We start from the raw sequence: 25735 nt of genomic DNA, 5'->3' as shown, positions 1-25735 counted from the left end.
TTCTTTTGGGTTTCTAAACGCGTATGTGATCTTGCTGCGTAAAATGAAGCAGACATCAAATTCAATTTCTTCAGCAAGGGCTTTGATAAATTATGCAGAGAAAGATTCGCGTTCAAATGCCGATATACTCGCTGGGAACTGAAACCACAGGTTTGAATCAACATTTTGCATTTAATCTTTTGAGAGGAATACTTAGCAGATTAAAGCAAATCTGCCCCTCTCTATTTCAGGCCACTATTATCGTAAGACGACCAGCGTAAGAAGTCAGCCAGCCCGCAACCAATGCTCGGTATTAGTGAATTAGTATAATTCGTGCAGATTGCTCTAGGACCACTTTTGGCAAGTTATTAGTCCCAATATGAATGGGAAAAGATTAAACACCAACAAAAAGACCTACTACTTAGACCCAGCAATGTGTCAGACCAAGTGCAAAACCATATCGAGAATTTGGTGATTAAAAGCTTTATACTGGAGGCTACCATACGTCTAAGCAGAAACCAGCTTCTGTTGTGAATACGCAATCCAAATCCGCTTGAAATCCAGCATGAGTGCATAATGTTTATTGTAACAGATGGCACGGGCAAGATTTTTCTTTTTGTTGCTGTCACTTCACACTACGCAATGACATCATAATTAGCGGGATTCGTCAGCCCAACATCCAAAACAAAAGGGACAAAACTTTTGGCAGGGAGCTGGATCTAAAAATAACGTACAAGCCCTTACAGAGAAACCCAAAAATTAAAAGTGCAAATGTCTGGCTTTTGATTTAAGCATCTCAGTATTGAAGTTAACATAGGGCAACTCCCAGAAAATACCAAGTAGCTCACCAAGCCTCTGGTCCATCCTTGCAAGAACATCATCAGAAAATGATTTTTGAGGTCTTGGCACTATTGCAGTGCTTTGAGGTGGTGGATTAAACAAGCCAAGCACAACAACAATGTGAGAAAATGCATGCCTGTTAGACTAAAAAGTTAACAGAAAAATACCTTTCTTTAGTGGAAGAATTAAAAAATCACTGGCCAACACCTCAGAACATATCAGACTCTCAAAAATACAACCTAATCAGTGAGCGTTTGGTTGTAAAAACAGACCTAAATGACTAAGGGCGCTTCCAAGGTTAAACACTACTTTTATTTAAACACTTCTGGTGTGGCTGGTTGTCAGCCTGCCTGATGTGATCAGCAAGGAGTCTTCAGTAAGGAGATGATAATTAGCTACTCTTAAATGGAAACTTCACTAAGTACCAATCTACTGTTACAGGAAGGAGGAACAAGGCCCCAGCCGCTCCGTCTGTGTGCATCTCTCTCTCCATGTCCTTGACCTGAATCAGACTATACTTCTGACTGCTGTAATTTTGTTAGAGAGAAGCTTACTGTATGAAATTACTTAAATGCATCCCTGTCACTGAGCCAAAGCCTGGGATCCCAGCGCTGAAGCACGGTTATCGGCCGTGCCGCACCTCAGCGCGATACCCGTACGAGGGAGGCCGCAGACAGCGGGGTGAGCGGTACCACTACCTAGGACTGTGCCTTGGCAGAGTTCGGACATGTGAAGCTTTACCAAGGCAGCCAGGGAAGAAGGGTCAGCTCCAGCACCTCCGTTTTTTGTTTATTTTTTCCAGGCTGCATCTAAATGATGCGGGTAATTGTTAAGCCCTGCGTATTTGGTGCTTTGAAAAAACTCAAAGTCATCATTTCATAACGATTTTCAGTTAGTCTCAAAACACAGAAAAGCCATCTGAGCCAAACAATTATTGATTTCGTCTCCTCTGTAAACTTCTCTGAACTCATGTACCGCATGGAATAGCAACCTCAGGCCCCCTTGGTAAACTAAAGGGCCTGTACAGCCCCAGCGGCCTGCTGCGCTGCTCAGCTGCACGGGAATCCCAGCAGCCAAAATCTTCCAGGGTTCAGATGATGAACCCCCAGAAGGGCACCCTTAAACGGGATCGATTCAAACTCTATAGCCAGACACTGATCAGCAGGCTTGAAATCCAAGACTTCCCCAAAACTACTGCTAAAAATTACTGCAAGGCCTAACACGGTTCTGTAGAGAAAAAAAAATAGGGAAAAAGCACCTCAGGCGAAACCATTATCCTTGCAGTCAACACACCAACATCGTGGGAGCTGAACAACAAAAATTCTCAGGCTATTCTGTCAGTAGGCCAGGAGAGATCAAGTATTGATCTCTAAAATGGATAAAGAAATACACGTTCAGGCATCAGGACTGCCTGCAGCAGAAAACAAAAGACTACACGGACCATGCCTCATCCACGAGGGTGCTTTCACCATCAGTTCTCTCCCCGTGAAACACAGAGAACGAGGACGTGATTTGATTTTCCAAGAAAAATGGAAAGTGAGATCAGACATCGGACGCCACCGACAGCGGCCCCGCATGACTCCGCGCACTGGTCAGGAGACAGCACGCTGCTGGAGGTACCAAGGCTCTGCAGTGCCTCAATTCCTGCAAGAGCATGATCATTGCTGACAGCACAGAAAACAACAACCACACATTGTAACGAGGTTTAATGCATATATGGGTTGATCCCTCAAAAATAACGAAGGTATTCTTTTCCCCGCTGGCTATACACAGAACAACCGCTGTAATACGTGGCGATGAAGCGCTGGTAAGCAGCTTAGCTGCATGCGTTTCTGAGCAGGTGGACACCTGATTACGTAAAAAAAGCCGAGCAGGCTACATTTTGTGCTAGAAAGATTAGTTTAACACCATTTGCAGAAGATTACCATTTTGATCATTTGTCTCAAGTTGGAGGTTAAAGTTTCACAAACGCAGATAAAGATGAAGTTTTGAATATTAAAATCAGCCCAGTGAGACTGCAGAGCAAGCATTATGACTCACTGACCATTGTAGAGCCACGAAGAAAAAGTGAATTTAACTTCCCTCTTCTCTTTTCTATGGGGATTTTTCATGTTCTCATATGGGGCAGAAGAGTTAAGTACATATTCCTGACTGTTTCCTTAACTGAAAAGAAGCTGAACAAGTTAAACAATTGTTATGCATATGCAAAATCTAACTGGGGAGTTAGTTCTTCACCACTGCAGAAATTCATAAATTCAAAGTGCAACCAACTTAAGAAATTACTAAAAAAAATAAAATCCATTTGTTTTCCCTGAAATGCACGTTTCCTTGTGCACAGGCTCTCAAGAATGAAGGTTCATTTGCTTTTCTTCCCCCTTGTAGCACCCAACTTAAAGCATAACTTGTCCCACTGACATAACGGTGGTAATGTGATGAAGTTACCTTCTAGCCCACAGTATCCAGAATAAGAAGCCACCGCGTGTCATTTTGGATAAACCACAGTAAACAGAAGCCTGATGATTTATTCCATTCACTAAATAAAGATGCATATCTGGAGGAGTTGCTCTGACTTTACACAGTGCTGTCAATCCATGTCCTCTCCTCACAAACCTGAGATTTAATGGCACAACTCCTTCCTGTAGACGATGGAAATCAAAACTGGAATGCAAAATGCAAATAGCCTATGTGCCTCGCAGGCTCCATTTAAGGTTAAACCAGTGATAGGAAGTGCCATTTGCCTGTCACTGCCATTAGCAGTGACAAACTCACTGCTAGCAGAGGAATCGAAGCATGCCCATTATGGGCACAGACAACACTTTTGGAGAAAAAAGGGCCAATCTTGTAGAGCTGAGTACAGTTCTGAAGTAGGAGCCTTACCAGAGTGGTTTATAGGCCATTGCAAGTACCTGAAGTACTCCAATTAAGAGCCAGCACCATCTTAATTTAACGAGATTTCAGGGGCACTGACTGCATGAACTAAATTTAAAAGAAAAAAAATCAATGGCAGTAAGCTTTACTGCATGTAAGCAACATGAGAGCAAACAGCTGAAGGATTACGTCCATTTATACACCGTAAAGTAGTTAACAAGAAGATTCTGAGATGCTAAAGCACAGAAAGCAGCTTTCTTGTTCTACCAAGAAAGGAATAGCTGGGGATAGCATACTCCTTGTATCTTCAGCTGAAGAACAAGGTTATGGTTTGAGCACATTTGTACAAGCAGATGCTACAGTCAAAATAACTTATGTTTACAAGATTGAGTCCATACGCCTCCAGAAGACACATACAATGGAAAAAAGCAAAGGCAGTTTTTTTTTACAAGCAAAATCTAGAGAGGAGCACGACATACACAGAACAGGCACTATATTCTTTCTTGCTTGCACTGTAAGGCACTGGAGAAGGTGCAATATATAACAAAACTCAAATACAGCTTAAGCTACCACCCATATAATATATTTTGAATAGCTCCCAGGTACTGCAATGGACATTAACAACAACAACAAAAAAAACACTTAATCCAAGGTAGAGAGATAATAACACCTAAATAACACACAAGAGAGGTCATAAATAAGATGCCCTCGCACGTCTAGCACAAGGAGAGCTGAAGGCCTTCTCCGAAGAGCAGGGCTTACCTTCACATAGCCTTCTACAATGCAGCAGAAATTCCAGAGCCTCTCTGCAATACCAGCTGCCCACCTGATTCGCTTTATTTCCTTACACGCATCTCTGCCCCTGCGAAGCTCTGCTTTAGGCTTAGATGAGGCACTGCGTCTAATTGCTTTCATACGAAAGTATATTTCCTAACACTTACTGGGAAGTGAAGTTGTGGGAACTGAAAGCAAACTAAAGGCCACGTTCAAGACTGGAATTTTACTGAGCTGTTTCTACTCAGGACTTCAACACAGAAGTGGAAATTTCCCCTAGGTGGAGTTCTTTGTTCAATGCAGCAGGCAATTAGAAGTCCCTAAGGTCTGCAGAAATGGCACAAGACTGATATTTTCGTTAGTGAGAATTTAAACACACCATACAAAAATAACAAGAACTGCACAATTCTGATGCAAGACCGCATGTTGTTTTTCTCACCCCAAATCTTGGTCATTTGAGGCAAACAGGTAACAGAAACATTCAAGATAGCTTTGGAGAAAGACCACTCAAAAAAAAAATGAGATTAAAAAAAAAAGGCTGTATCAAGTCTGCATTGCTCAGATTCGATTACACAAAAAGGTCAAGTGATAAAAAAGAAACTTTGCATCTTTAAAGGCCTTGAGGGCACAGCACAAGTAGTTAATCATTGGAATACAGATCAAATTAGAATAGATTTATTTTCTTTTTTCAGTCGGCATCAGTGAACTATTTGAAGTTCTCCAAGATTTCACAAGCAAAACACAACAGTCACTGAATTCAAATACATCCTTAGGACGTGCATTGCTCTGGGAAGAAAAACCCATTATTCTGCTGGGTATCCGTGCTTTCTCTGAGCTCTTATATTCAAATTCATTCGAAGAGAGGCTGTCAGAGGTTATCTGCCAGCACCACGATCTGAAAGGGAGACGGCCACCAGTGACAAGCCCCAGTAAACGCCCTATTCAAAGGTTCATCCGCCAGTAATTAAAAAATAAATAAATCCGCCACTCCCCTTCCCCCATGCATGCAAGAAAGAAAAACAAATTGTAGTCGATAAGAAGATTACCGGGTGTTCCAGGGACAGGGACTGGTAGCTAAGATAATCGAGCAAAAGAAAATCCACCTAATGGGACCGTGCCAATTCGACTAAACTAATAAATACAGACAATGCTATGTATTTTCCTTAACTCTAGTACACTTTCAAATGTCTTTTTGATTTTTAATCAATCACTTATACGTTTTTCATCACATTACCTGGTACCCTCCAGTAACGATGATGAAAACAAGAACAATAACCATTTCACTTCCTAAGCTCTGCGTCAAGATAATATTCTGGAAAAAAAATTTGGCAGCAAGAAAGCCTCGAGAGCTGCAGCTCCCCACGGACAAGACAATGGTAGAGGATGCAGTATAAAAAAAAAAAAAAAGAATTAAAATGTCACGACTGACATTTTGTGTCAGCAGACCAAGGAGGCTGTCATGCCTTTGGAGGACGCGGATGCTGCGGCAGGAGCAGATCGCGCACACACCTCCGAACGCCGGCAGCCCGCCGCACCAGCGCGGCCCCAGCCTGGTGCTGATCTGTGTCAGCACGCACCGGCCTGCCGCAGCCTGGGAGCGAATCCACAGCTCCTGAGCCCTGAGCCCAGCCCCGCCACGGGCACGGCGATCCGCTGAGGAAGGAGGCAGGAACCACTCCGGGTGCATCCTCTTCCAGCAGCTCAGCACCCCGCACCGCGGGGCTGCCGGGTGGGTGCCGCCGGCGCGCTCCCCTCGGTGCCAAAACCTTCGCTAATCCCATTCTGAATCCCGGGCTCCGCTTCTTCGGCTGGACTCAAGGCTTTAGAATAAAACTACGGCTAGGTTTGTTTCCCGAGGAGGAAGTCGGCTTTCTGAAAGGCGAGTCCGTGAGCAACTGCAGCCTCCAGAAGGGACGTGCCACTAGCAGCTGAATTTGCCTCGGATATGCCAGAGGAAGTGACCTACAGCTGGAGGAGTTTCTCAACAGGTGCAGGAGATCAGATTAGCGTGGCCACCACCCAGGACAGTGCCCCGCCACCAAGGCAGGAGCACGAAACCTGACCGCGGCATCAGCTGGGGTCCCTCGGACCAGCCCTGCTGAGCCTCGGCATCGTCCCTGCAGGATAACCTCAGCGCAACTTTTTTCCCCAAGAGGATTATTGCCTCGTTCCTCTGATTTACAGCAATCTGACAAAAACACCAGTACAAATTAGGCGGAATACTATTCCTTGGCAACGGCTGAATAAGAGGGCAGAGCGAAAGCCCTGGGCTACTTTCGCACAAGACACAAAATATTGAAGGGCCGTGCCTATCGCCGGTTGGCAACCAACAGCTCGGGGCTCGCGATTTTCGCATCGCAGCGAGGCAGATGTTCTGCTTAACCAAGCCCGTTACGTTCCAGGCCGTCCGCCAGCAGCCACAACCCGTCCCCGAACAACGCGGAGCCCCCGCAGGACGATGTGGCAGCTCTGCCTCCCCGACCAGCGCTCAGGCGTGGTTTATTAAACTCTATTTACTCGCAGCGCCGGGAGCTGGGCGCACACTTCGCTCTTTGTTTTGCCGGCTCGCTCCGGCAGATCTCACCGCGTCCAGGTTTTAGCGGCCAGGATTCCCTTCCCTACCCACGGCGCGCAGACAGACCACGGTAAGTTTTTTATTTCCAGGGGAGCTTCCCTCCCCGAATTACCCCTGTGCGGAAAGTTGCGTTTCTGCAAACGGGAGCTGCAGCGCTCGAGCAGCTCCGCATAAAGCACGCCCTTGAAGCCCAAGCATCGCTCCCAGCCGCACGGTGACGGCGCACGCCGGGGGATTTACGGGGCTCCCCGACGCAGGCAGCACCCCCAGCCCGTTCCTCCCCCGGGGGCTCGCCCCCCGCAGCCTCCCCCGGGGCCCCGCTCCCCCCCGGGGGGTCTCCCCCCCGCGGCACCCCGCACCCACCTCGATGTAGCCGGCCAGCGCGGCGGCGGGGCCGGCGAGCCCCAGCAGGAGCAGGAGGGGGAAGCGCCGCGCCGAGCCCATCGCCGCCGCCAGCCGCCGCCCGCCACCGCCGCCCCGGCGCTACTGCGGCCGCCGCGCCCCCCCCGCGGGACCCGCCTCGCCAGGCCCCGCCCCGCGAAGCTAGGCCCCGCCCCCGCCGAGCCGCCCGGCCTATCGCAGGGAGAGGCGCCGAAGCGGCCGCCAATGGGCGCGGGGTGGAGGCGGGGCGGGACGCTCGGGGGAGGAGGGGGGTGGAGCCGCGCTGGGCTCAGCCAATAGGAGGGGGAGGCGCCGGGGTGGGGGCTACGCCCACGGGGAGAACGCTGCTGTGGGGCCCGGGGGGAAAATGGCGGCCGGAAGGCCCTGAGGCGGCCCTGGCAGCGCGGCGCCCTGTGGGGCCGTGGGGGCGCGGCCAGAAGGCCTCGGGCCTCGTGGTGCCCTGCCCACCGCCACAGCGAGGAGCAGGCCGCCTAGCCCACAGGGGAAATGGGGAGGTTTCCTCATTTAAAAATAATAAAAAGCGGGGATCCTGGGCTAACAGAAAGCCAACTCTGTGTCTGTGTCCTCTCACAAACACTCAACCTATTGGTACGCTGGGCACCTTCATTCTTCACCGTAATAAAAAGACACTTCAGCTCTTTTTTCCCTTTTTTCCACTCTTTAATAAAATACAGCTAAGACAGCACAGTTAGGTGGCTCCATCCCAGCAGCCACCCCAACAGGAGCTGGCGTTCGCGTGCCCGCGCCCAGAGAGGCTGGCACTACCTGACGAGATTACCGCCGCACACGCTGCTGCCTGCTTCTGTAAACATAGTAAAGCTCTCGGTAAACTTTAATAATAACAGGTACTTATCCCAGTGATACATCATCACCTTCTGCTCGTGCGCCGCTTGGCGTAAAGCGGCTTCGCCTCCTGTTTCTTTTGAACAACGAGCACGTGAGCGGTGGCTTTCAGTGCAGATGTTCTGCCACAGCTGGTGCCACAGTTTAAGGACATGTTTCTGCCTTTAAAACCAATCGTACCACATTTGCATCGCCTGCTTGAATTTCACCACGTTACTTATAAAAAGAAATTTAAGCAAAATGAAGCAAGCCCTTCAGGAATAAAGCACAGATACCAAGCACAGCTGCTGACACAGAAGACTTTACATTCCAGTGCAAAGTATTTATTAGTCCCTTTTCAGTAGCTCTTTGGCTTCCACAAGAACATACCTCAACTCAGGGAGGACAAATGCCCACCCTCAACACGTAACTACTAAAGCTCCTACTGGTTTCAAAGGCAAGAGCAGTGTTTAGGTAATATGACACCTTTAAAAAATTGATTTAACCCAGTACATTTTAGACTTGTCATTCTTTAAACAGTAACAATCACGAAATCAATTATGTCTGGAAGGGAATATTCTATAGAATCTGTAGATTCATTCTTTGTATGAAAATATATATGCCACTTGCATGGCGTGGAAGAAAGATCTCTGTACAAAATGTCGCATAGTTATAAAACATTTACATTCTCAACTTCCGTATTCTTTAGTGTCTCTTAGAAGTGCTATTTTCTGAAATGGTTGAAGGGAATATTGCCGAAACGTTGCAGATGGGGGTAAATCTGGACGATAGATCAATACATGGCCCAGTTTTAATTAAAACAGCTGACTGGTCCACTAGTCACTTATTATAGTCTCTTTTTTATAGTATTTGAAAGCCTTTAAATCTTTTTTACTGCAGTCCTTTGGCGTATATAATTTTCTTTTCAACATGGCCAAATTCAGTTGGAAAATTGAGTTAGTTTTTTGAAAATTGATACATTTTAATGTAAATATTTTATTGTGCAATATAAATACACCAGTAAATAACTGAAGATATTGAGAGTTAAGCTTTGTTTTTAAAAAAAAAAAGTAAAAGAAGGTACTTTTCTTTCTCCCCAGGCCAAAAAGTACAAGCTAGTTATAAATCTTTGGATAGAGGCTTTCATTCGTGGTTTAATTTACACAGCACTTAAAGTGCTATATAAATTAATACACTTTTAATACTTAGTATTTATATAGCGCTTGGTGAATATTAATGCTCACAACACCTCTGTGAGCTAGCGTATTTTGCAGATGTCAGAAAGGCTGCAAAAAAAATAGGGCTTGTTAATTGTTAGAGTATGTAATGGCGTGATTCTTGGAGTAAAGCAGAAACTGAAGTAATTGGCTGCAGGTTACTGAATACTTCTAGAAATAAGTCACAAATGTCTAAGTTCAGAAGCATACAAAGTATGAGGGTCCTCACGAGAGTGAATTTCAATTGCCATTTGTTACCCATGTGAGAAATCAGAACAATGGTCCAACTAGAATATACTTAAGTCTTTTGTCTCAAGCTATTTAGTCACCTATAAAACTATTGTACAATAATGGCTGTTAACACACACACCGAAAAAGCAGCATCCACATCCACAGACATACCAAATACTTGATCCACTTTGGAGTATTTTTTATTTATTTTTTACTGAGACTGTCTTGATTAGAACAGCATTATCCTCATTTTTCCCTGACAAGCCATTGCAATCTGGTGACTTTTATGGAAGTCTCACAGATAAGCACGAGGTATGAACTCAGCTTAACTTCTCACCTTCAGTAACAAATCCTTCTCCTAGTACTACACTGCAGACACACCAACGTGTAAGAGCTGAAGTCCTATCACAGGGCTGGAAAACAGCATATTCTGGTTCAAAAGCAAGACCATCAGTGCTCAGTGTACTACCTAAAAAACACGCAACAAATTAAATTTGAATTCATTAAGACTAATTGATTCCCCTTCACATGGAAATCAGTCCTCCACAGAAAAAAAAAAAAATTAAACCAGGAGATCTTGTTCTTTCCTTCGTGGTCATCAGGAGCTCTGAATACAACTGAATTTACGTGACTGCTGGAGGGCGAGGAGAAAGGGAGATTGAGACAGAGCATAGATCTGTCACTAGAGCCATAGGGCACATAACAGTGAAAGAAGCAAACAGGGTGAGTGGATTTACCATTGCCATGATCCATCAGCTATTATGCAGCCTTCATGGAGTAGAAGTGCAAGGTGGTGGAGTGTCAGGCTGCAGCAACGGCTGAAAATTACCTTCCAAAGCCCACCAATGATCTGTCACATCTCGTAGAATCACTTGCGCCAAGCTGTTCAACCCTGGAAGAGTCTTTCTAGGGCCACCCCATTTTGCTTGGCATTAATGTGGAGACGGTGTTTAATATATATGCAGTGAGGCACAGAAAGGTTTCATTAATGTCAGTAAAACCCTGTAAGATCCTCAGGTGAAAGGTTCTATGGAAGTGCAAGTAACTCACACGCTTTTTGTCTAGAGCCTCTTACTCCTTTTTAACACAGTATTTATAACTTCTGGAGCTTTCCATACATCGTGGATGAGTTTCTGTCCTGTGTAGCAAAAATGCATAGCACAGACTTCACAGCCAGTGGCCTCATAGAGTATCATTTGGCTCTGCTGTGAGATGGCTGTTCTGGGATCGGAGCGATCTCCCTCATCATACAGATGGTTGTCCAGAGCTGCCTAACAGCATGTTTACACAGCAAAATGCAAATGCAATTCCAGCAGTTAAAAAATAAAATAAAAGCACTTTCGGCAGGGATCATGAAAGCTTTTGGTGGTGGTTGCTTTCAAGTAAGTACTAGTCAACATCATAACAGCAGGTTATGCTGCGAAACATGAAGCCATGACCACTGCGTGTCGACGTTTTCTGTGTAGATATATTCCAGATTAGAACTGGTAGTTATCGGTTGTTGCCTCTGACAACAGTACCACTGAACTGCTGCAAGGCTGCAGCATTCCCTAGAATGCCTTTTCAATTGCTAACCCTGTTAGGTAGGTAGCAGCTTTCATTCCCTTCCAAGAACCCTATTTTATATGCTTGGTTCCAGGGCTTTTAGCGTCCTTTTCCCAGCACACCTATAGAAAAGATGCACTGAGAATCTTGTGCTCAGCCTTGGCTGGCTTGGAGAGAAAAATCCTCCAGTACTGCTTATTCTGTAAGTAATGTTTCAAGCGAGCACCTCTCCATTATTACTGGCAAGACCACAACTGTGTAAATGGAACGAGCATATTTATGATCACAAAAACATGCCCTAAAAGGGCAATGTTAAACTCTTGTTAAAAAGGGTGAAGAGAAGTCAGTGAGGAATGTGTCTGGTACCAGTAAAGTCACTGGGAGCAGCAGCTTCAGCAAACAGATGTGCTGAGATCACGCCAGCACTGGAGAATGAGTTCACAAAAGTGAGAAAGCCTTTGAATATTCTCACCAGTCTCTTAGACTCCACAAATTAAAGCATAAAGTTGATCTAGCCTGTGAACAGTAATGTTATCCAGCTCTTAATTAAAAAACTTGATTGAAGATTTAAATGGCAGATCATATCACTCATACTAGCTCTACATGACAGATACGTGCAAGTTAGAGGTTGCGAAGGTAGAGCTGAGCCAGCCTTGGTTTTAGGAGGTAAAATGCAAACTCAATTTAGAAAACAACCACAGCATATGGTGTGCTTCAGTGGAAAGAACTCCTAATTCAGTTACAATTCAGCAATAAGAAATATAAAGAGTGCTTGAAGGAAAAAAATAAATTAACCAACCTGCATGGATGATATACAGTTAACTGCCACAACTCGTCATGAGCCATACTGTGCTCAGGACAAGTCCTCTATTGGTGAACAAGGCTGTTTGAGAACCGTAAGGCAATACAAAACTTTTATTAGTAAACTAAAATTCAATCCAACATCCAGCTATGTAAGTGCCTTTGGGAAATAACACTTCTCCAAAACCTGTAAATAACATCAGAAAGTTGCCAACCTACTTTGGTATTGGACATCTATATTTGGCTGCAAAATTTCGTTGTGGAAATCTAGGGTTCCTGCAGTTTTGTTTTGCAACTCAGACTTCCATCTGTAACTGAGAAAGAAAACATGGCAAACAAGGCACAGGAAGTCCAGCAGCAGTGCAAAGAAGGAAAATTCACTGAAAAAGAATGGAGTTAAAGTATACGGTACACACAGAGGATGAAGATATTCCCTAGAAAGGAGATTAAAAAAAAAAAAAAGAGAGACCTTCTAGGCCTTGAAAGATAAGGTGAAACAGATAGGAGTTTAAAATAGTTGATTTATACAGAAATACAGTGGAGTTCAGAAGAACGAAAGGATGAAGAATAAATAAGAACAGATACATTGCAAACAGTCGTACCTTAAAAAATAAGAGTAATTGCAGGCATGAGGAAAACTAGCAGATGAATATGCGAAAAAGGATGTGATACAGTAAATAGTGGTAGACAATGAGCCTGTTTCTCCTCAAAGACATCTTTAAAATGGCTTGACAGGGAAGGGAGGAAAAGTCTACCTGTTATTACATCAATGAATCCTTAACTCCTGATGGCCATTTTCCTACTGCTCTGGTTCCGTGCCTAACACAGTGCCAGATCTCAAGTCTGATGTGTTTTCAAAGAGCTGTAACAAACACTTGATTTGACACATGGAACTCAAAACACGAGAGGAGAAGGGAGGAAAGAAGCTGCATTGCAGAAAATACTTTGTAAATTCTCCCCCTTTGGCATCATACTATCTTACCACAGCGGCCTGAAGACTCCCTGTCATCTTTATCTCTTCTACTCCACCTGAGAAGACAGGAACGTTATTTAGTCTCTGAGAATGGTAGGATCACTTGTTCATATGTTGGTCAAACATTGCAACAGGCTGCCCAGCAAAGTGGTGGAATCCCCATCCCTGGAGGTATTTCAGAGGCGTGGATGGGGCACTAAGGGACATTGCTTAGTGGTGGAACTCTGTAGGTCAGACTGATGGTTGGACTTGCTCTTGAAGTCTTTTCCAACCTAAAACTACGATTCTACATCATGGGCAACCAAATCATTCCAACTTGAATAAGCTGAACAGTGCAATTTGTGGCAGAGAAGCCATATGAGAACTTAAAGACAATTAAAAATCCACTAACAACTGAGCATATTTTCCAGTTATTGGCTCATTATGATGCTTAAATTTCTCCTATTGTCCTTGGACAACATTTCTTTCTTCCCCTTGTCTGCTTGCCAGTTTCATTCAGACTCTCATTTCAGCAGTGTAAAAGGTTCTTCATTTTATAGAGGTCTTTCATGAAAGATGAAAATTCAAATATGTTATAATTAGCTACAGTTCCACATAAGTCAGTATTATTGCATCTTTTATATTAGATCTGAATTTGTCCCACAAATGTGTGTCAAATATTACAGTAGGATGATTAATGACATCACACATAATGGAAAGATTAAGCATTGATGCAGGAGAGTTGCTTGAGAGGAACAATTTTTAACTTTTTCTCTCATAATTTATTTTTGTCCTGTGCAGTAAAAGAAACCTGAAATTGAAAATAAAAATGGCTTGTATTACTGGCAAGCAAAAGAAGATATCTGATTCACGATTGAATTCTTCATTCAGTATTCATTGGTGGATTAAAAGCCAAATCATCTGAACAAATGGCACGGCAATGAACAACATAGAATGTAAAAATTCAGGACTTTTTCCTGCTGAATAAACGTAGAATCATCTGCAGCAGCTTTGAAGATAAGTGCAATTCAACAACAAAATCTACCCCTCCTTCTGCAATCAGGTCTGATTCAGTGCGTGTTTCATCAGGCATCATGGAATAACCTGTGCTAACAAGCTCTTTTGTGGCACACTGAAGTCACCTCATTTCTCCCCCATCACTTGTTTGTACAGTTACTCAGTTTGCAAGCAACAGGGTGTGTTAAGTAGTAACACGAGGCAGGAACAGACAGTAAGGAATTTCGAGAAGCCGAGGAGACATTTCACGTCTATTGAACATTTCATGTCTGATGCTGCAAAGGTTTATTTCTAGTAACTGTTTTCTATCAGCAGCATGATCCTTTAAGTACTTCTTTTTTTCCTAGTGCACTTAAGAGCAAAGTGACTCCACCAAAAAAGCCCCCCTGACTCAATTGGTATCACAGATTGCTGCAGTTTGCATCATTCTGTTTAAACAAATATTAAGACATTTCCTGTTGCAATCATCATTAGGAGCCTCATGGCTTCCAGCTACCCAGTCATTCTTAAGTCAACACAGGAATATTTTAGTTTCTTGAAACGTGCAACCTGGAGACAAGGGCAACAAGCATGAGGCAGCAGCGAAGAGGACCTAGAAGCTCTGCCTCCCACTTCCTGCCACCAGAACACATTTTGGGAAGGAGCTGAAGGGTCTTGTTCTGACTTAAAGCCTAATCTTCAACCAAGTTGGAGGGAAAACTGGTGGGATTTTGGAATTCCTAGGCACAGGGATTCATACTTGCAGACCCTGCGCTACAATTGGGTCCAGATACTTTAACACCCCAAAAATAGAAAGTGCTCTCTAGTACTATTCATTTATAAACTCATTTAAAAGAGTGGCTTCATACTCTACACCATTTTGTTTTTTGTTTATAACCTTTGAAACATGCAATTCTTTGGAAGACCACAAGAAGCTAAGTAGCAGCAGTACATTCAAAGCTTTTAAACGCCTTCAGCAGGAAGAAGTCAGAACACAAGATCTCTTGGCAATAAGAAATGAAGAAATACATGTATTTGAAGTCTGCTTCAGCGGAATGAAGACATAAAGCAAGACGCAGCTAAAGGAACTGGGACATGTGAGCAGAAGATGAATCCCAATGTCTCCAAGGGAAGGAGTGGACCATCTACAGCTTCCACCTGCAAACCCATGGCCTGAGGGGGAGAACAGCCCACTTCATTTCTTTCCTGAATCACATTTTCTCAGAAGATGAGTCAGCCCCCGGGAGATCTTTGTTTTAAGAAACCCATCTTGCTCCTTCTGTAACTTACCTACTGTTGTTTCCCCCGTCTTGCAAAGGGTTGAACTAAAAGCCGCCCTGTATTTTACAACAACTTTTTAACTATGATTTCCCTTCCCACACTGGAAGAGGGAGCAGCCTGTTATCTAGCCATCCTGGTTTGCCAAAGGTTGAAGGTCTTTGCCCCCAAAGGCATTCCATCCCACACTCATGAAAGCACTGCTTCACAGGAGAGCTTTGCACAGATACCAGCATATTCTGCATTATATAAGGCAAAACAAGGCGTATTCCAAGTTTTTCTGACTTGTCTCAGTCGACTCCAAGGCCTCCACCAAGATGTAGCTCATTGGCTAAGGTATATAAAAGGAGTCTGAAGTAGAGCACTCTATTGAGGTTTGAGTTTTCACTTTAAAATGCAAATGGCTGGTAGTGAATTCCCTTCGGGGATTTAAAACCTGAATTTAAAATGGGAAGTGATGATACAAAAATATACTTCAGAAAGCATTGCTGTATGAGTAATGTAACACTTGCTACATGAATACAGATTCTTCTGGTCAGCCAGATATCTTCATTTATCTTCATTTTAATAATTTCCTCCCAAACTGCTTTTGGCTTATTTTTTCCTCAACATACAACCCGGTGCAGTCTCAAGTGGAATACAATGAGGGCAAGATGTGACCACATTTTCTCTTTTGTAAAATTTCTTGTATCAGCACATTTAAATATATCAGTATTCTATCAGGTACTGCAAATATCTCCCCTTCTCCATTCATCCTGAAAAAATAGTTGGATAACAGACCTGTTTAACAGCTCCTTCATTGACCAGAAAGGCCAAAAAGCTATCCAAAAAAGTGTTTATCTTGCAAAGATTTTAAACTAACATTTACTTACCAGTTTCAAAAGGAATGTCTTCCATCTTACATTCTTTCATAATAACCAGTTTACTTTTAAAGGGAAAAAACACAATTATGTCCTTCTATCAATGTATGCTTAAACACGTACATATACATGTGTACATATAGACACACCCCTACAACCTGACACAGACCCAGTGGGTGTGAAGTGCTGTAGCCTGCGTTGAAAATCCAGAGAGCTCCACTCACTCCTTGAACGACCAGGCCTTAAGTAACTAAACTGGCTTCCCTGTATTTGTTCTGTCTTCTGGAAAATATACCTTTACATAATCCTTCAGAAGGATTCATTTCTACGCACACGGACACTGGCACGAACACACACACCAGTTTTAATAAGCCTTATAGCAGCCCAGGATGGAAGTGTGTCATCGTGATACGAAACCCCAGATCACATGCCTGAAAGGGAACAGCAAAGTTTCTAGCCTATGTATAGAAGAGCCCAACCCTGTGATTCAGTTAAAGAACTAGAAATTATTCATATTTGGGTACGCTTGCTTAAGCGAATGGGTGCAGCACCAGAGCTCTGGCTAGAGACCACGCAGAGTGGTGGGGAACAGGAGCAGACCCCAGCCCAGGTCCCCCCAGCAGATCGCCCTGTGACTAGAACAAGGATAGATCCCTTGGCAGGGTCAGCAATTAAATACCTACACCAGATCAAAGCCTGAACAAAAGCAAATCACACAAGTATTATTATTTCATGTTTTTCCTCTGTCTACGCAAGAAGAGACGGGATATATCAAATATTCAAACTTTTTCTTTTTGCTCTTCTTTTGTTTCCATGTTTTTCTGCTAACTGCATACTGTCCAAGTTCTCTGGGCTCTGTTCCTTCTTTTTTGTTACAGACTGACTTCAATCAAGGCCTAGATCTAAAAGCCCCCAAACAACCAACAAAGAATGTATTTCAGTACGCTAAATTTGAGAAGTCACAATAAGGACTGTGGTATAATACTGTGATATCACTAACAAAGAACTATTACTTCGTTGTGAATGAAAACAGCATCTGGCATGGGGCAAGAAATGATTTACCAGAAACGAATCCAAGAAGTACAGCAATGAAAAATAAGAATCAAATGAGTTTATGGCTACATAATTTGTTCTCTTCCTTAAAGGCTCTTGCATTGGGAAAATATTTCTTTAAATTAAGGGAAGGAAAAATACTGCACACGTTAAATCTGTTTTTTGCCTTTGACTCAAACACTTGCCAACAGCTCTCCAACAATTGCATGATTCACTATTGAGTATTTCATCGTGAAGGAACCCTGCATTCTGTACGGTAGAGGGCTCTTTCATTCATTTTTATTTTGTATTTATGTTATCAACCAATATGTCAGGTGTTAAAGAAAACCTGATGAAAGATTCTGAAAGGAGATAGATTCCCAGAGTGCTTTAAAGGAATACTGAATTGTTTTTTTCATCTTGATTGTGTCTTTAACATGTTTTTGCAGTGTTAGAGTTGCTCTCTTTATTTGAAATAGTATTTTGTAAAATATTTTGTACAGTTTCTGCAGCCACCATGACAGAAAGTGAATGGGTCAAAAAAGATTAAGCAAAGGCAAGATATAGTTAGCAGCATAACTGCACTTTTCAGTTTCATGTTTGGCATTGTTTTTTTTTCGCTTAACTTTGAGAATGGAAATCAAACACAAACCTGAAACTGGAAAAGTAAATGAGTTTTAAATGACTGCTTCACAGGAAGCAAATGAGGAGTTCACAAGCTGTCAAAGTATTGCTACAATGATTTCAATGCACAGCTAGCACATAGTCATTTAATTAATTTTACTGTATCTACTTTAACAGGAACTTTGTCTGAGGAAGGACCAGAGAATCAAAACCACGCTCTAAAAACCCCAAATTAGCAACAAGCCATTTCTTTATACATTTACTGCAGGTTCCCTTTGCACTTCTATCCTCTAGGAAGACAGTGGTTTTGTGATGACTAATGCATACCTTTGTTAATACCTCTAATACCACTGAGGATGCTCTCACACTGACCACAGCAGACAATACCACTTTACCTAGTCCTGGCTGAACGCAGTAATTCTGTTTGAGCCTAGTAAATTGGAGTGATGGAGGTAATATAGCCACTTTGAGAGCAGGACATCCTTGGGCTGTGTGGATATACCGCCTTGTGATGAGCGCTAACCAGGTATCCTTTCTGGCACTTACCAGATTAGCAGGAGGACTATCTGAATATCAAGGTCAGTGAAGAGAAAAGTTTTCTTCTCAGATATTGCCTACACAGTAAAAAAACACTACTCCTGAGGAAACAGTAATAACATCACTGTTTACCTATGTCTGAAGTTGGCATGGTACGTGCATTTTCTCATTCTTAGTCACAAGGTATTGAGGTTTACAGAGGAGTAAGATTTAAACTCATCCAACACGCTTAAGTCACAAGAAAGAGCTCAAAACCCGGTCAGCACTAAAATATAATTTGCCCACTATTACAACACCTATGGAGGCCAGGCTGGTGTAAGACGTCCTGGCTGCATTCATCCTGGGAGAAAAAAGTACCAGGGCTGCACTACAGCCTTCTGATCCAGGTCTGTGAAAACTACCTATTAAACAATCTCCAGCACATTTTGCTCCTCACTGCAGCTCCTTGGTGTGCTCAGGTAGGCAGCTGGTTCCTCCTCTTTCCTTTTCTTCAGGCCCTGCTTGAAGCAAGAAGTCATCTCTTACTCAGACAACCCAGTTCTTTCCAGGTGCCTGCTTCAACCCTTCCACCAACACCAGCCTCTGCTGCTGGAAGGGGATTCAGAAAGCTTGGCAGATCACTTCTTCCCCCAGGTCACAGATTATCTAACAAAAGCGTGTGTGAAAAACAAAACAAGAACACAAAGATTTCTCTGAGTTCAGAGCTAACTACCATTTCAAACATTTGGGCTAGGAAGAGGGATTTCGAAGTGCAGGACACCCTGCTTTAGTTGCAATGCCAGAGAGAAGTTTCATGTCCCTGGTTCCAGCAAGGCAGTCACTTGTGATTATCTGTACCTACACAACAGTCTGGAAAAGCACGAGCCACAGACTTAACTCTGCATGCCAATAGCTTTTGGGCTGGGAGTTTCTAGCATTTTAAAGTAGGGTGGAATGTTTTGAGGAACTTGTGTAGGAAGAAATGAAAACAGGTATCACCGGCAGGTTTCCTAGAAGTTCTGTAGAGAAATAGTGAGCAGAGGGCAGAGAAGAGGAGCCATGCTCTAGAATTCATTACAAAGATTAAGGCAGAAGGAGACATTTCATTACAACCTTTTGCATTTGAGAAGGACAGCAAGAATGTGAAGTGGCTCATTCAGCTTAATAGGATATTCTTGAATGAAACAGAACTTACCGGGGAGATTAATTCAGCCTTATCAGACTGATCTCAGAAGTGTAAAATAACCTAATCTTAGGTGTATTCCTGTCCTTTACCTTCCTAAATAACTCAGCACTTAAAATAACAACTTTCAGGATAATCTAACCATGGTGGCAAAAAAGACACTTGAGTGCAAAAATTGGCTGCTTTTTGGATGGGCCTGCAGCTGGCAAGTCTCTTGATCAAAATGACTGCAAATTTGCTTTAAGAAATAGCCCTGCTATTACTCTGGTACTCTATTATATAGTCAAATCCACTAGACAGAGAATTTCAAATCATTTTGAAAATCAGGGGTCAAATTCTGGGATCCTTTGATAGAACTTACAGCACAGATTCAGCCTGAGCTCCAAATATAGTTTATTATCTTTAAAGATTGCCTCCCTGAGCAAATGGATTTTAGAGCACTGTGAAATATCAATTCTACTGAAGCAAAACTCTTTATACAAATTTCCAGAAGGGCTCCTGCAAAATTAAGGCAGAGCAAACCTAACGTGATGCAGGACACACAAGCACTGTCAGCTGGAACTGCAGCAAATATTTTATTGTGAGCTTCATGCTCAGGCGAGCAAATCCTGAATTTTTCCACTGTATGCAGGCTGAGGTTACAAGAGTTCAAAGCAACAGTTGAACAATTCTGTAATAACAGAGAAATGCTAAGAACTATCATAATTGTTTGAAAGAATGAATGCTTGCCTTACCGTGTAAATCCACTGCTTTGAAGAAAACACCTCTGTTTGGTGGCTGGCCAGGTGCCTGGGCACACCTGGAAAACATAACATTTGGGTGCTCTTGAATAACATCACATGAGCTTTGACAATGAGGAGTATTTCCTACAATGAAAAACAACAGGAAAAGAAAGGGAAAAAAAAATCAGGTAAAATAACTGGGTTGTGTTCCATTCGCTACACTAAGATTTCTTAAAAGCAGGTTAATACATCATTTCCTTGCAGAGTACAGTATCTGAATCCCTCCTCCAATGTCATTTGTCTGAAGCATGGTCTGGGACCTGCCAGAATTCCCTGCTCTGGGCAGCTCTGCACTTTTCCTCTGGGCTGCTAATTTCCATGTTTTTCCTGTCTGGCTGGCAGCAGGAGTTTTTCATTTGCAGCCATCTGTACCAGGGCAGAGGCTGCAGCTTCAAGCTTAATGGCTGTCTCAGATGATACCATTTTCTTTTTGTCAGTTTTAGAGATAAGGTAGCATTGAACTCACTGACAAATCTTGGCACTCGCTATACATTTGCTCCATTTGCTACCTACTGTTCTTCTAAGACACTCATTTCCAAAGACATTCAGGTATCTGTCTGTAGTGTGGGTGGAATACACTTACCTTTCAAACTCTGTTTAGTTTCAAAACATCCCCTCCTTTACACTAATCAGTCACCAGAGTAAACATTTCTCTTCCACTGAGACAACTATCCTCTTGAAGGACATACCCAACTGCAAAGAACTACTCTGCAAAAATATTTTGAATGTAATCCAAAGTGACATCTAAATCAACACAGCCCCATGCTGCTGCAGGTGTCTGCTTGTGCAGCTCTCTCTGCAGGGTCAGTTATTCAAACAGGACACTGCAGTCTCAGATACCAGAGATGTTGATAGCAATGCAACATCGCCAACATTACAAAGGTTGTTTTTCTTACGCTTAACAACGAAATCCCCAAACCCTCCGGGAGAACATCAGTGGTAGCTTTCTTTTTAAATCTCCAGCTTCCTGATCGTTAGGAGAAGGTTGGGGGGGGAAACTTGAAAAATGCAGTATATGAAAACCTCAAGCTTCAAGGTGGGGAATAAACAGGCATAAATAAAACACACAACCACCCCTGAAACTTTAAATTGCTATTTTAGCTCAGGCCCATAGGTTTTTAATAGGAAAGGGGAAGAATAATAATATTAAGAGAGACCCCACATCAAAACATAGAAGGCCTAGCAGAAAACCCAGAGCTGCTGTAGGAACAAGGCTTTACCTGCAGCACCTAGACAACAACACAGCCTGTTAGTGACCTGGGGCCACTAATAAATCTTCCTAACCCTAAACAGCCCCACCCGGGGCCCCCACCCATGTGCCCACCCACAGGCCCAGGTGCTCCTTTTAAGCAGAGCCCTGGGATTTGACTCCTCACCTGAGTGATCCTGGAGGAGCACGGCTTTGTTGTAGGGCAACAGATTGACTAGTGACTGCTGTGTTTTGTCTAACCTTGGCTGCCCTTGCCAGGCTGTATCGTGGCCTGGGGGTTTCATTCCTGGCTGTACTGACCTGCCTCATCTCCTTGGGGTCGCTCGATGATCTGGATTTTCGGATGGTTCCGGTTGCTGTCTCCAGGTTGGGCTCTGCTGGATGGGGCTGTGGCTGGTGGGTGCTCTCACAAGCTTAGCGATCTATTCTCTTGTAAGGAGCTGAAGACTTTTAAGGGGAAGCTTTCTTTCCTTAAAAATCAATAAGGCTTTCTGAAACTGCTTCAAAAAATGTATCACATAACTTAAACTGTTTTTCAAACGTTCTGTTATGGCGCTCCACCAGAGGAGCTAGTAAGACAAAGTGGAGGCTGGAGAACATATTGTACAGGAGAAGATAAAAGGAATGTGACTCGTGCAGTCTAACAAAACAAACTCCAGGAGAGGGTATGACTGCTGTCTATAAATACATCAGGAGAATAAACACTGGGGAAAGAAAAAATAAGTCCCCTCTTTAAGCAACGCAAAAATCTTGGCATGAGAACAAATAAGTAGAAATAGGCCTTGAAAAAAAAATTTCCCTTACTTGTCCTCAGTGACGCCCAGTGGAGTCTCCCGGTCAAGGCTACAAGAAAAAAAACTCAACTTCCCTTAAGAGGAAGCTTGCTCAGGAGATACGTCGTGGTGGCCGTGATGCAAGGGATTCAGTGGCTGGGAACCCCCCTCTAACTCCTACACTGAGGAGAAGGGTCCGACTTCTGAGCATCTGGGGAGGAGACAGACTAACCATCTTGGTACATATTGAAATTAATGGTGGATTTTCCCCAGACGGGAAATTTATTTTTTGCTGTTTTACAAAAAGCCCGGGTACCTAGCATCTGTGGTTGGCGCATACCTAAATTAGGTTACCAAACAAGGTTTTCAGAAAATGTGGCTGCAGTTCAAGCATCAAACATAACATCACCAAACTTTTTCCATGTTGCCTTTCTTTTTTATCAACTAAAGGTATCCAGAAGTAAGAGGAATATCTCTGAAGGATCCCTTCTTTCCCAGCAGAGGCTGGCTAAGCCTGATTTTATCAACTCACTCTCTTTTTTGAAAACAGCTGTCAAAGGGACCTGTACTAACAAGTCCTTTCCCAGGGCTGGACACAGGAAAATGCTCTAGAAAAATGAAGTCCATTAAATCCTTTGCAACGAGTCTTTATTCTGATGCCTAGATACAGTACTAATTCTGAGAGAAAATATTTGCTATTTCTGGTCAACCTTTTTATTTCTAGCAAATTCAGAAATATCAACAAACATCACGAATAGTTTGCAATCATCCCAGCCTGCTTAACGGAGAGGAAATCAAGATATCCTTTGTTTACTGTGGGGTTGATGCACAAGGTATCTCCCATAACGGCAGTGCTCCTGCGTGACCAGGACTGGCTGGTGGTGGCACCCGAACCTGAGCAAAGCTGGCTGCGTCCCGCTAAGTGCTGCGGGGCTAATTGCGTGCAGGCTGAACGTCCTTCTCGGGGAAAGGGTTTGTAGGGACTAAATGAAAGGTAATCCGAGATCAAGTGGCTGACCTGGATTTGAAGTTGAACTACATCTGTCCAGTGCAGGCTTCTGGGAAATGCTCTAATTAGAAAGTCTTGAAATGCAAAAAAACCTCTGGTGCGTCAGCGTTCCCGTATGTGTCTGTGAGCGCGGGCATGTACCGCGGCCACAAGCTGCTGCCTTGCCTATGGGCCAGGACTCCCGAGTCACAAAAAGAATGAAAAATGGTCCCTGCTCTGGAGAAGCCTGTGAACAAATGCAGTTTACCTCGGATCTTGTGAAACGCCAAACTTTTGTGGTTGATTTTTCCCTCCTACTGAACTCAGGTCTCAAGACGCCTTCAGAAGCAGCGGCCTTCTGTAACAGAGGAGGGAGATGGTGGCATGCGAATGGCAAAGGGCTTTTCCTGCAGGCATTTCTGCAGCCAGAACACACTTTCCCAATTCATACACCACGGCATGGCTCCTAGTAGGTGTTCATGGTGAACTGAAAAGCTGCCTTTTCCTCAAACTCGATGTGCTTCTTACAAAAGGCACAATAAGGATTGTTATGGGGCATGTAAATTGTTTTGTCATTTATTTTGCCTGCTGACCATATTTATTTAATGTTGGGGAATGAATGACAAAAAAAAAAAAAGGTAGTCAAAAGTGAATGTATGTGATGAAATGCTTTCTTTAATGGTATTCCTTTCACTTAGTTTTAAGCCAAAGCACTTTTGAGATTATTAGGTAGATGCTATTAAAACACAGTTACAGCCAAACTTTTTTAGTGAAACTTTTTCCTTGCAGAATAAGGGGAATAATTTACCTTGTTAAAAAGAAACTTTTTTTTTCTTCTCTGCAGGGAATGACTCTGGAAACCAAAACAGGAGCATTTTGTTACATTTGTATGTTTTACATGAAGCAATCTTAATTAAATTTTCTTTGGCTTACTCTAAATCAGTAAACTCATATCATTACCTTCACCGTGTTTTGTATTCTCCATGCAGGATGTAAAGTAATCACATTTCAGTTGCAATATAATTTAGAAGGTTCTAACAAACATTTTCTTCCATCTTCTAGATTAGTATTTTAAATCAGCCTTGCACAAGGGAAGTTCAATGGATACTACAATGCACAGCCCAATGCCATGCACAGTTTAATTTGCAAACCTGGATGCAAGTGCCTACTTATCATGCACAGATGTAGTCTGGAGAGGTCAACAGGGCCAGCGAGGCACGGTCTGCTTACATAACTCAAATGAGTTTACAGCACTTGAGCATTTTTCTTTGTCATGTTTTAATCTACATGCCTCTCGGAATGGGACAACGTCATGAAAAATCAGTCCCCAACAAAAGCAGCAACAGAGAGATATAGACAGGAAAAGAACAGAAAAGCTTTGGCGGTCTGAAAGGAGGCTGGAGGGTCGCCGAGGAGCTTTAGGGAGCGGTGGTCCTGGAGAGAGGAGGTCTGGGGGTTTGCTTGTTAAGGCAAAGACTTGTGAGAGTGGTTTTACTAGGCGATGGAGATGCTCAAGAAGACGAGTTGGGTCAAAAAGATATTTGCAAGTAAATGAAACAGGGCGGGGTTGCAGCATCCTTTTCCAGCTGGAGCCTGAAATGAGAGCACGGCCCTCGCTGGGAGGATGAGAATACCCACGCTTGCGTGGGAGACAGCGCTGCGGTCCAGAAAAACGAGCCGTGTAGGCCGTGGGGAAGACAAAATAGGCAAGGCAGGACACAGGCAGCAGAGGCAGTGCTGAAACAGCAGTATACAAACGAGACGATGCAGATGGAGATACAGACCTGATGACCCAGGAGATGAGAGAAAGGAGGATTCAATGAAGGGTTACAGCACCGTTCCAGACAGGCGAACAGGGAAATTATTTGGACTATCTATGAGGACTAGAAATAAATAAATTAACCTAATGTGAAGGCTTCTCTCACTCTGGCAGCACAAGGCTTTTGGAAAAACAAAGCCTGTGCTGGAGCATCAGAAAGAACACATTAAATGTGGGAAATACAATGGGCATTACATCAGATTCCAGATACTGCAGATGATGAATCAGAGCAGCATGCTTGTTCTGCATCTGGCAGCCTGCTACATCCACTGTGCACTTGCCCTGAATCAGTCTTTCCAAGCTAAAGGAAGAAAATATCCCCAAATAACTTTGAGAACAAGACCCATGTGCCAGGAAAGGACAGCCCTGAAGTCCTAGGCTGTTTTGTGCTCAATTGCAGAATGATATAGTTGCATGAAAACATGACACAATACCACACTTGTATCCAAGTCAGTTCTAAAATGTTTCAGGTCTTCAAAATGTTAGGGAGATTCTCAGAAATCCCAAATAAAAATACAACAGCATGAAAATGCTTTCATTTTCTAAGATGAGTACAAATCGCTGTTAAGACATATGGGAAATAAAGCAATTTTGTTTGGTCTTATATTTTTTCTTGTGCTATTTGTTATCCCAGTATTTCAGCGTGGTATAATGAAATTGAAACTGTT

General features: G+C 43.3%; 2 protein-coding genes across 18 annotated transcripts in view; both read right to left on the bottom strand.

Moving 5' to 3' along the window:
* The window catches only part of APLP2 (amyloid beta precursor like protein 2), a 48056-nt gene extending 40489 nt beyond the window's left edge, over nt 1-7567 (bottom strand). For all 8 annotated transcript variants that reach the window (XM_080567975.1, XM_080567976.1, XM_080567977.1 and 5 more), the window contains exon 1: nt 7400-7567. In XM_080567975.1, the coding sequence (XP_080424101.1) occupies nt 7400-7480 (81 nt within the window). In that variant the 5' untranslated portion in view covers nt 7481-7567. The remainder of the gene's footprint in view (nt 1-7399) is intronic.
* Nucleotides 7568-7760: 193 nt separating this feature from the next.
* On the bottom strand, nt 7761-25133 carry LOC308182798 (uncharacterized protein). Of its 10 annotated transcripts, none has more exons than XM_080567991.1 (4): nt 21654-23504; nt 20230-20361; nt 13037-13083; nt 7761-10177 (listed from the first exon to the last, which is right to left on the bottom strand). In XM_080567991.1, the coding sequence occupies exons 1-4, from the start codon at nt 21769-21771 to the stop codon at nt 10166-10168; spliced, it is 309 nt and encodes a 102-aa protein (XP_080424117.1). In that variant the 5' UTR covers nt 21772-23504; the 3' UTR covers nt 7761-10165. The 10 variants fall into 10 exon arrangements, 1 of the variants encoding a protein (XP_080424117.1); XR_013942081.1 differs by lacking the exons at nt 7761-10177; nt 13037-13083; nt 21654-23504 and adding exons at nt 18440-18830; nt 24057-24101; nt 25033-25133 and having other exon boundaries at nt 20230-20294; XR_013942082.1 differs by lacking the exons at nt 7761-10177; nt 13037-13083; nt 21654-23504 and adding exons at nt 18440-18830; nt 23517-23606; nt 24057-24318 and having other exon boundaries at nt 20230-20294.
* Between the last annotated feature and the right edge of the window lie 602 nt (nt 25134-25735).

Source organism: Anser brachyrhynchus (genome assembly GCF_964034855.1).
Source record: "Anser brachyrhynchus genome assembly, chromosome: 25".
Classification (NCBI taxonomy): domain Eukaryota; kingdom Metazoa; phylum Chordata; class Aves; order Anseriformes; family Anatidae; genus Anser; species Anser brachyrhynchus.
The sequence above is the reverse complement of the archived record's forward strand: the minus strand, read 5'-3'. Positions and strand labels throughout refer to the sequence as shown.